Below are 11956 nucleotides of genomic sequence, written 5' to 3' on the forward strand. Positions count from 1 at the left end.
CTTACTGGATTTAAACAGCTAATCTGATTCTCTTGCAAATTTCTAAAAATACACTCATAGGAGAAGAAATTTGTAGTCAGTTTTGTAAGAAATAGTTACAGTACATTCCTGTCTACATAAACGTCAATAGATTAAAGGAAGTGTCTAATACAAGGTTATAAATGTGTTTATTGACCTAAGTGTCTAATTGAATACACCTTATATCGATAAATCTTTTACAGTAATCTGACTGTAAGAAAATCATCTCTTTATGATTAGAGTTGTAAATAAAATGACAAAAGGGCCTTGTGTTCTATAAGCATATTACAATCCACTATATTATAAAAATATACTTATTTCATGTTTATTCCTAAAAGAACCATGTGATTACCTCATTATATAGACTATATTCTCATATAGTCTATATAAACATTTTTAGGTCTCTTTAGTACTTCTTATTCCCTCCCCAGACCCTGTTCACCATACATCCTTTGTCAGAGAACTCTTTGAAACAGTGATGTTAAAAGAGGAAAGAAAAGATAAACACAAGCATCTGTTTCTGCAGTGTTTTGATCTTCTCTCAGCCATCATCTGTTTGGCTTGGGCTTAAAGTATGTGCAGTGAACATGCCTAATAATAATAATAATAACAACAACAACAACAACAATAATAATAATAATATTAATAATATTCAAAGATAAGGGCTTGATTGTAAATAATTTGGTGCAAAATGCCATATACACTTGGAAGGGATTTCCTTTTTCCATTATGCATGTGCGCTATTGCAAGTCAATGACCTGAGCAGTAGCAGCACCATTTGACAGATTTCTTCCGTTCCCTGCTAAATAACCTCTGTGTCAAATTTAGATAAGATTTAACCACAGTATGTTTCCTAAAACAATCTGACCAAAAGAAGAAAAGAAACTGTGTGCTACATTTGGCCAGATGTTAAAACAAGAAGTTTTTAGTTGTTTATTAAAATAAAATAAATATCTCAAAGTATTATCTTTCTTTCTCTTATTCATTGTTTCATGATTTCATAAGCTTTTTGAAAGGTCCTCTGTGCTGTTTAATAGACAAAATGACACAAGTGTGGTAAGAGACATTTGTCAAATAGTCTGAGAATGTGGCATGATCTAACTTGACTTTAATCTGGTCTTTCTGCCTTTTCATTTGATCTCTCTGTCCTGTCCCTCCAGACTGTCGTTCTCCATTTCCCCCTTCATCTTTTACACTTTAAGGCTTTTCTTTAATCCTACACATTAATGGATTCTTCTTTTTCTTCTTTGTGCTCTTGTTGTTTTCCCTTCATCCCTCCCTTCTTGGCTGTATCTGTGCCCCTCCTTCAATCCCCTCCCTTCTTGCTCTTACTTTCTCTCTCCAGCTCCTGATGGCATGCTGGGTTTGGGATCGCAATTGGTAGATGCTTCACATTGCTTGACACGAAAACACATGCTTAGAAAAAAAACCAGCATCATCCATAGTGCAAAACGAAGAGGAATCCTAGGAAGCCCTTTCCACTTTACGAGGTAAGTACTTTTATTTGGCAATGCGTGCAATTTAATAACTTCCTAAAATAAGTGTTCATTGTAAGTTTGGCTTGGAGGAATACTCCCGAGCGATATGAAAAAGCAGGCTGATGGTGATGGCTCTTTGTTAGCTGAAACTAGTTTTGTTATGGAACAATAATGCACAGTAATAGGGCTCAAAAGATCAAAAGGGTGAAAATGAAATGGAACAAATCAATTCTGGTGTAACAGGAAAATAGCAAATCACAGCATCCCGATTTTGTTTTTCATCACAGTTTCATTGCTGGTAATATAACCCAAGTATAATATTTTAATTGGAATTCTTGAAACTTTGCTAGAACAGACTACATTGTGCACGTTATTCAAACATGCACAATAATATTTGTTTTTCTATTTACTGGTGAAAGAGCTTTCTTTTTCTAAACTTTCCACCAACACATTTGAATAAAATTGACATTAGATTTCAGCTGACATTATTTATAAATTTAATAACTGTGACAGTGGTAGGATTGTGGTTTCCATTACAAACAAAATAAAAAAATCTGAATCTGGCTTTGCCTTAGAATCCCCACTTTGAGACAAACCATGATTTGTATTATGAAAAATAAGCAACACAATAAAGTTCCAAGTTGCAAAACAAAAATAAACAAGACAGATCTGTGTTTCCAAGATGATATAAATCTGTAATATTATGCTGAAAAATTGATTTGATTGCTGGTAGCTGGAAAATAGACTGAGCCAGGCTGTGGATGAATCTAAGTCAAGAATATTTTAGGTATGCAATCATCAAGTGCAGTTGAAATTGCTTTATTACAGGCTCATGAAAACATTTTAATGAGCTGTGATTGTCATTGGTTTATGAAATGCAAACTATGTGCCACCTTATGTATGGTTCACCTGTCACCATGCAAAATAATCCCACAGTTACAAGGTAAGAAGTAAAAGGGAGTAAAAAGAGTAAATCATGAATATTCTTAATACATATTAAGTCAGATAGATGTATCTGATTTGATCTGTCCTCCAGAACTGCCATAGTATTGTTTGCATTTCTGAATTGCTGAGGGACTGGGGTCTTTTGAGGTCATGTGGTCTCACTCAGATTTGTTTACATAGGTTAGACATGCAGTGATGTGACTCTTGGCTCTAATGCAAAACTCAAATAAAAGCTATAGCACACCTTTTTCTTTTTACCCAATTCAATCACACGTCGCCTCTGGGTTTTTCATTATGGATTAAATTACACGGCTAAATTAATTATTTTACATTTATTTTATTTTATTCTTAATCTTTTTATTATTTTTTTTAATTTTTAAATGTTTTATTATTTTTAAGATGCTTTGCAACAGCATCCATTGTTAAGAGCGCTACACGAATAAAATTCAAGTGAATTAGAAAAGCAATGCTGGAGGTCGGAACGATCTCTGACTACAGTTTATATTATATTATACTGTCACTCAACTTCACTTACAGTTCAATAGCATTATTAAACATCCAATCCCACACAGCAGAAAGCATAATATATAGCATTAGAAAAAAGGTCACGCAAATAATTTACGTGTTACATGGGTTGCTTTTAGACACTTCACATGTTTAACATATAGTGTATGTTTTTATTTCTTAATTTTCTTGTTCAGATTATTCTTTTATTTTCACATTCATTAATTTTTTTTTACATTTAGATTATGTGGTTTTATTTCTCATACATGAATATGACCCCATAATACCCACACAATTTCACATGTCTAGTTTCAGTTTTATTCAACTCTTATAGGATGACATGAAATTAAAAAAACATGATCATGAAATTAATATAATTTTATCAGAATTGTTCAATGCATTTTTATTTTAAGTTTCTAATCTGAGGAAACGTGATATAAAATGTCAAGTCTGCAAATATACTGTAATAATAAGACACTTTTGTAAGTAATACAGTAAGTATTACTTAAGTAATACAGTAGTATTTATAAGCTTTTATACCCTTCTAAAGGTTCCCAAAGTACAGCCATTGTTTTCACTCCATATCATAGCAACACACCATACAGAATTGTTGGTACAAGTGCTCAATCTATGAAATGTACTGCCACAAAATGTCCCATCTTTGTGCTGCATTTTGAATTGTAGGGTGGAGAAGAATGAATATCTGCCAAGAATTTGAGTGCAGGTGTGTAACTACCCCAGAGAAAACAAAGGGAAATTTACTCCATTTCTTGTTCCCAGGGAGTAGCTTTTTTATTATTATTATAATTTTTTTTTTCTAGCAGCATTACAGCATGAGTGCACACAAGCTGATGATGAGTCTTATGAAAGGATGTTCTGGTGCTCTTTCAGCAGCGGACTAGAAGCATACAAGCAGCTAGATCTCACATTCAAGATCACCCCAGCTTATCATTCAAATGAAGTATGAAGGTACAGGCTATGTGGTGAGTGAAGTAAGGGCTCAGATAGAAAGTGAGGATTGATTCAGGGAAGCTTGGTCCAGATGAACAGAGGGTGATGAGGGTACCTACCTACTATCAGATGTAAACAGTGCATATCACATGGCTGTGGGTTCTGACAGTACTGTCAAGCAAGTCTAAAACAATGGGGGCTCCAGCAGTGCATGGACACTAGGTCATAGTGTATCTGTAAGTAACTGGACAACTATGTGGATTTCATTGTTGTCGATTCTCCAATTCAATTAACCAGCAGCAAACTTTAGCGATGAAAAATCTAGTAAGTATTCTTCTACTACACAGAGCCATTATTTTCATGCTTTTTGCAGCCCTGGATTCTGTCCAGTTTTTAAACAGGGATATGTAGCTTCAGATTGTGCCATAGATTTATAATTTAAAAAATTATTCAGACTTTTCAAATATTACGTTTTTAATGCATATGGATTCCATGATCTGTATTATGAGTGCCAATAGAGCTTATTTAATCCTGCACCTTCAAACAAAACCTTTTCTATCATAATACCATAATTTACCCTAATGTTTTATTAAAATCCCCTATACAGTAAGCATCCATTTATGCAACATGATAACGTAAAAAAAATTATTGGCCAGTTTTTATATGTAAACCATTATAGGACCTAAATGTGTAAGTCATTTAATCACATAGTATGAATACCTAAAGGTAATATGTAGAACTTGATATCAGGGAACCTTTTCAAAATCCATCAGGGAAGATGATTTCATTTGAATTTCAACAACTTTTAGCTGACTACTGTTGTAATAATAGTGAACAAATGTAGCATGCATAGCCAAATGAAATGATAGATAAAAATCTATTCAACCATCATATGCTTTTGTTGTTGACTTTCTTTGAAGTAGCACCACAGAAATAAATAGAAAAGAAATGTGATGTAAAATGATCTGAGGAAAGAATTTGGTTGCTGATCGTTTAAAGCTGGGCATGATGTTGTATAAAGCAATAACAATCTTATGTAATACATTTACGGTCAACTCACAGCCGATGTTGATAGGGCCAAGCCAACTATTTGGCTGGGGCAAAGGCGCCACTGAATGACGTGCTGTACGAGTAAACACGACCTCCAGACCTTGACATCCGCAGGAAGTAGAGAGGATGGGATCTGTATCAAGGCTATCAGATGCAGCATTGTAAAAATGAATGAGCATGAAAAGGGGGGACTGGCAAATAAAATGCAGAACAACAAAACGTCTCACAAATGAAGTGGAACATTACACACACACACACACACACACACACACACACACACACACACACACACACACACACACACACACACACACACACACACACACACACACACACACACACACACACACACACACACACGATGCCTGCCTGTAATTGCTCTTGGATTGCTTGTTGAGTTGAAGAGCAAGAGAGGGTCACATGGTACACTAGTAGGCACATCAAAAGATTAGTAAGGGATTAATTCACATTTTAAAGCACTGGCCCACAAACCACTCTGAACTTCTACAGATTCTTACAACTCTGCAACTTTCATACACACCACATATGGTACTTAATATCAAATACTATGTGATTCATCACAAAAAAAATGCTGTATGGCCCACTATTTAGTATGATAACAGTTGTAGAAACTTGGAACACTTACAGAAACTAAACAGTTAAAAGTAAAAAAAAAAAAAACAACCATTAGCTAATCTTCTTTCTAATATTTAATATTTAATATAAGCATTGGTGAGCCCCTGCCCACTGTAACCTCAGATTCCTGTTTTTGGCTGACAGGAGTGGAATCCAATGTTGACTTTATCTATTATAGTACAGCATCCTCAGGTTTTGATGTTTTCTGTTGTCTGAGAAGTTTTTCTGCTCGACATTGTTTTGAAGAATGGTTTTTCTCATTTCTTGTTAGCAAATAATCTCCAGAACATAGACAGTAAATCTACGACAAAAGCATTTGCAACAGAGGATCTGCTATAGAAGATGAAATAATATAAATGCACAAAATTGTCTGCATTTGTGAATGCAATATATAGCTAATGATTATACTGTATTTTGAATAATCTTTTCACCTTGAATGTTGAATTTAGATTTGGATTATGTTTTCCCATATTTGATATATCTTTGCTGAGGCAGTATTACTACTTAAAGAAAAGTGCATATAAAATGCATAACCTCATGTTTTTGCACTTATTTTTAAAATGTGACCTGGAACAACTGTTGTTCTGTCAAGCTCGTCTAATTATGTCATTTGCTTAGTCTGTAAATTCTCGACTAGAGACAGTCACAATGTCCTGCATGAAGTATTTTTCCATTCCTTTTTGCTCTGGAGAGAAGACAACACCATTGCTGTGTATTTCTGTGTTTAGCCCAGACTGTTTGGGTTATGTCTCCCACATTACTTCCTTTGTCTTTAGCCTAGTCTTTATTGGCACAGTGTTAATGTTGTGCATTGAGAAATTAGGTTGTTCTGGAAAAAATCTGAGCCAGCTGGAGAACATCCACACAGTGAGTAAGAGGCAGTAGTGCCATTGTCACATGTAACTATTCATTTATTTAAGTGATCCAACAGTTGCGTTTGTGTTTGAAAAATGAAAGGCTTAATGAAAACAATAAATCTATATAAATGGACATTTTAATCAAGCCAATTCCTTGCACACTCAGTTCATAATTTTCTTTGCAAAGAAATGCAGACATTGTATTTATCATTGATGTCAGCAGGGTAAGGTGCACTCTGGATTTGTGTGTCTGAGCTGATATACCATTTTAGGCCTTTAAAACCCTTCTTAGGCCAGAGCTAACACTTGTATGGCATCCTGAAAGTTCCAGACCTCAAGATAATTTACTGCATTTGCTGTACAAAAATGTGGCCTTGTGCAGAGCATTGTTCACCAGCACATTCGAGCATGCAAATTCCTCTCACAAAAGCACTTTAAACAGTTGACTAGACAGGAACTAGGCTGTTTTTTCCCTCGAAAACAATCTCTTAAGCACACGAGTCTGCTTTGAAGCAGCACATCAGAAAAGATCAGATGTATAGAACTGACCTTAGGTTAATTGCCACTATTCAAACAATTACTCAAGTCAAGAAGTGGCAAGTGGAATCTCGATGAGGTCTAAGACAAAGCCAATGAAGGTGCTATTGTGTAATTGTTGGGGCTGATCAATCAATTGGCCAAATGCTACTGTCAGAGCTGTTTTTCCTCAAGGTCACAAGGCCTTGCTGTGAGGACCACATTAAGCATTTCTTTATTTAGAAACAGTGTTTAAGGAAACAATGTAATGGAACTCAATGTAATGGAAAGTCTACAGTAAAATGTAAATGACAGAGTTAGATTTTAGTTGTACATCTTCTACAGGCTGATCTACTGAAAGCTCTTAAATAATTACACTTGAGTACCCCAAGCTGTGTTCAATTCAAGTTTCTTTCGGTTTAAATCTGAATTCAATGTTTGAGCCATTAAATTACTGGTTTTATAACCAATGTCTTACAACACTGTTACTGCACATACACTTCTAATGGAACTGTGGTCAGTTTAATTAATGTAAAAAACATTAGCTTAATACCGTAGCTCATTCCAACAGCCTAAAGTCTTTTATTTTAGCAGTACTCATACTGTTATACCTCCTTTAAGCTATTTCCTTTAGGATGACAAAATGCACATTTTAAAGAATTTCTGCAGTTAATATTTTAAGTAACCAATCAAGGTCATTTTATGAACTTTATAAATTTTTTTACAATTCTTATAAATTCTGCTTTTAAATGCAGCACATCTTATGAACTGGATAACAGTCATAAGACATAAAACTATGTCTCGTCTGACTTCATTTTCAAATCCTAAAATAACCACTGGCATAAAATGTTGGACCATTTTCGATGTTAAACCGTAAACTGTTCTAAGACCGTCTTCAGTGCTGCTTCAACATTGTAATTTAAAAGCGTCATTTAAAGGATGAAAAGGATGAAACATTACTGGCCATGCAAACAATTTATCACTGCAATACCACTAGCAAAACATTCTGGAGTTTTTGCAAAGTAGTTTAAAAAGAAATAAATACCATAAGCAACTCAAGAAACCAGGTTCTAAACCACTTTAACCCAATGCAGGATGATCTAAGTCGGTCTCTGGAACGGTTTGGATAACTGAACCATAATTACTGGCTGTAATTTAGACAAAAAGCTGCTGTGTATGAACAGCATGGTGCACATTGAAAAAAATGACCTGCACACAAAATTCCTGGTCAAAATGATGTCACAAACATGAAGTCTTATTACACATGGCTCACATGCGACCTCATGTCCAAAGTCGATAGAGATACAGTGTCTCATTTTTAATTCATTTAATCTGTTTGCAAAGTTTTGACAATCTTATACATGCTTAACAGATGGCTTGGATATGCAGTCACAATGGAACCCGTGTGCCAATAGTAAGCTTAGGTTTACTAGTACTGATGTGGGCAACATGGGCTGAACCATACAGGACCACTTACACTGAGACAGATGGCAATCCATATGACCCCAAAGATCACCAACAAAACACAGACCACCATGAAGACACCAGGTATCAGCTACATAGCACAATTAATCCATAAGACCATGTTTACATTCAGTTCACGACCAGCACCTTAATTGCATTAATAAAATCCATTCATAGGTCAATAATCTAGTATAACCATCAAATAATCCCAGCTGCTAATGAAGACACAATAATAACAAGAACAATAAGAAACTGTCTTTCCTTTTCTACAGAGACAAAAGAAGAACCGAATGCCGTAGATGTTGTGACCCAGGAGAGGAGCCTGTTCCATATAGCAACGCTTACCCACAATACCAAGTGGTTCCACAGATAAACATGACCATCCTCAAAGGTATAAAGCTTATACAAAACCATAATTTGCTTAACATGACAGAAGTGGCTTGAGAGATAAAAATATTATTCTTTCACTGCATACATATCTACATATCTTGAATATGAGCTGATTTATTTAATATGCCTTATTATGAGGTTATTATAAAACAAGTACATGATTATTCAGCCTGTTTTAAGATAATTTTATACATTGAAATCATATAAATCGCATCAAATAATTTTGTTTTTTACTGGTAAAAATAGTTGTAATGACGAAATAAAATCTGGCAATAGAAGAAGATTAGGTATTAATTAAATTTTTACCTAATATTCATACAGAATATTAGTTTTATAGTAATCTTACAATAGGAGAAACAAATATTAATAATTTCAAGACATGCAGTTTTTTGAGGCCAGGATTACACAATAACAGGCTGTCTACAGTATGTGCTTTTCAAGATAGTGTGTGGATACTTGCTTTGATGCCACCATTTATACACCAGGGGGCAGTGTTGCTCGAATCAAAACTAAATTGAAAAACTAGAAACCGTAAAACAGAGCAGCCTCTGGGCCATTAACAAAGGAAAGTTTTGTTTTACCAATGATATCATAAAAAGAAGCTATAACAACTAAAATTTTATTTTATAAAGTGCTTGGGGAAAATAACCATGTATTTTCAATTATAAAGCAAGTCAATAAGTCAATTTGCTTTGAAAGTATTTTTGGAAGCACTCATTCTGTATTAAGCAGTATCTAGAAGTTTTATGTATTGAATCGCTTCAGTTAAATCCACAATAATAAAAAGAAAGCGTCAAATAATAAATGCTTTCTAGTAAAAAATAAAATAAAATCATCAGCAAAAGGAAAGTGTACAGTCTTGGAATCCTGTAATACCATAACATCAGTACAGTTGAACTACTATAAGAGCTACATCAAATATAAAGTTATATATTATATTGACATATGCCACAAGATTATGTAGTTGTCTGTGAAAAAACATATATGTGATAATGCCATTGTATTGAAAGAGTGCAAAAAATGTAAATGCAGGGGAAAAAATGAAATCTGATAGAGAAACTTGACCCGGTGTTAGTTTATCATTTTCTATGTAGAGTTTTATTACAGACACCACCCACAGGAATTAGCAGCATGAATCCATTAATATTTTTTGGAAAGCATGTTTCAGCAGATTCTGTACAGTTATTACACTTAAGCTTTTTTTTAAACAAAGTATCCTGTCAAAAAAAAAAAAAAGTCACCCACATCACTCTAACCGGTATCAGGCAGACTGTATTGGATATGACAATGGAAAGCATTATTATTATTATTATTTTTAAACTTGTAATGTATTTGTGGCAGGACAACATTTGTGGGTATGCATCTCCTGCCTTAATCAATTACCCAAAGCTTGGCTGACTCAGTGCCTAGGTGCATTGTTAGTACCTCATCACGCTTACCCATAAACCCCTTCTCTGCATTCTGTGCAAATACGCTTTAGAGCAGAAATGTAAACCAGCTCTCAGTAGGATTGTGAGAAGGCTGGCTCAGAAGTGCCAAAGCCTCCCTGAGTAACAGTGGCTTTGGATGTGACCCACATACTTAATGATATTTACTTTCCATTTTCCCACACAATAATAAAAAAAAAAAATAATAATAATAATTAGCTTTTATTAACAAAGATCTTTACAATACAGTGTAATATTCTATTAAAACCTGTAACATTATAATTTCTTCCTTTATCACACAGGAGAAAAGGGAGAAAGTGGCCAGCGTGGACCCTATGGCAAAGTAGGCAAGACAGGGCATGTAGGCCCTAGAGGAGCCACTGGCTTAAAGGGCTCTAAAGGCAGTATAGGAACTTCAGGAGAACCCTGTAAATCCTACTATTCAGCCTTCTCAGTAGGTCGGAAAAAAGCCCTGCATAGCAATGACTACTACCAGACAATGGTGTTCGACACAGAGTTAGTCAACCTGTACGGCCATTTCAACATGTTTACCGGCAAATTCTTTTGCTATGTGCCAGGAATTTACTTCTTCAGCCTCAACGTGCACACATGGAACCAAAAAGAGACATACCTGCACGTGATGAAAAACGAGCAGGAGATGGCCATCCTGTATGCACAGCCCAGTGATCGCTCTATCATGCAGAGCCAGAGCCTGATGCTGGAGCTGGAGAGAGATGACGAGGTGTGGGTTCGTCTTTATAAAGGCGAGAGAGAGAATGCCATCTTCAGTGATGATTTTGATACTTACATCACGTTCAATGGCTACCTCATCAAAGCCAAGAGTGAAGGGTAGCAGACCTCAGTGATGTACTAGCAGGTGGAAAATACATACCTTTTGTATAGAACCATGGAAACATCTTAATGTTTTTTATATTGGATTTTTTAAAATTTTTTTATCAAATCTAAATATAAATTATACACAAACGGGAATATCAGGGGTGTTGGGAACATAATGCTAACCCAAGGACAAAAATAAAGTGTAGCTTATGACCTTCATTACTCAATTATTAATCAAATATTTATTTTCTTAAGCTAAGCTATGAAAAAGAATGGTTTTATTGTGGTGTTGTTTCACAGGTCAACAAAGCACATATCTACCTGTCTTTATTGTGGGTTTGGTGCTTCACCTTGCACAAGCCTATGGAATATGCTGCAATACAGTTCGATGCTACTGTTGAACAAGCACGTTATCTTGAATGGGAGTCTGTTATATCATTCTATCATGCTTATATATTTATATATATTTATATATATATATATATATATATATATATATATATATATATATATATATATATGTATTTTTTATTTTTTATTTTTTTACCTTATGGTGAAATGATTTCTTAATGGTTTGTTTCTTAAAGGTTTGTCAAATCCCTCTTGAAAATTCAACTCCAAAAGATTACAGAACAAAGGTCTCCCTGCACTTTACAGGAAATACTTAATAAAAAGAGAAAGTGGAAGCCTCGGGAGGAGGCATTTTTATTGTCAACAGCTGTGAATGTTCTTTTTCTCAGTGACATTAATGGAAAGTGACTCCATTAAATACAGGCCAGTTATTTAAACATCGCTCGGACTTTCCAAATATTCAAAATAACTATGCATATAGTAAACTTAAAACAATAAAAAGTAATAAAAAGCAGCTGTAATTGTAATAACA

General features: G+C 34.7%; 1 protein-coding gene across 3 annotated transcripts; it reads left to right on the top strand.

Annotated features, from left to right (window-relative positions):
* The first annotated feature begins 1147 nt into the window (after positions 1-1147).
* Positions 1148-11956, top strand: c1qtnf1 (C1q and TNF related 1). 3 transcript variants are annotated; one of them, XM_083556161.1, is made up of 5 exons: positions 1239-1508; positions 3767-3906; positions 8328-8503; positions 8692-8810; positions 10539-11956. In XM_083556161.1, the coding sequence occupies exons 2-5, from the start codon at positions 3817-3819 to the stop codon at positions 11087-11089; spliced, it is 936 nt and encodes a 311-aa protein (XP_083412287.1). In that variant the 5' UTR covers positions 1239-1508; positions 3767-3816; the 3' UTR covers positions 11090-11956. The 3 variants fall into 3 exon arrangements, with proteins under 3 accessions (XP_083412289.1, XP_083412287.1, XP_083412288.1); XM_083556162.1 differs by having other exon boundaries at positions 3770-3906; XM_083556163.1 differs by lacking the exon at positions 3767-3906 and having other exon boundaries at positions 1148-1508.

This window comes from Silurus aristotelis, assembly GCF_946808225.1.
Source record: "Silurus aristotelis genome assembly, chromosome: 12".
In the NCBI taxonomy this organism is placed as follows: Eukaryota; Metazoa; Chordata; class Actinopteri; order Siluriformes; family Siluridae; genus Silurus; species Silurus aristotelis.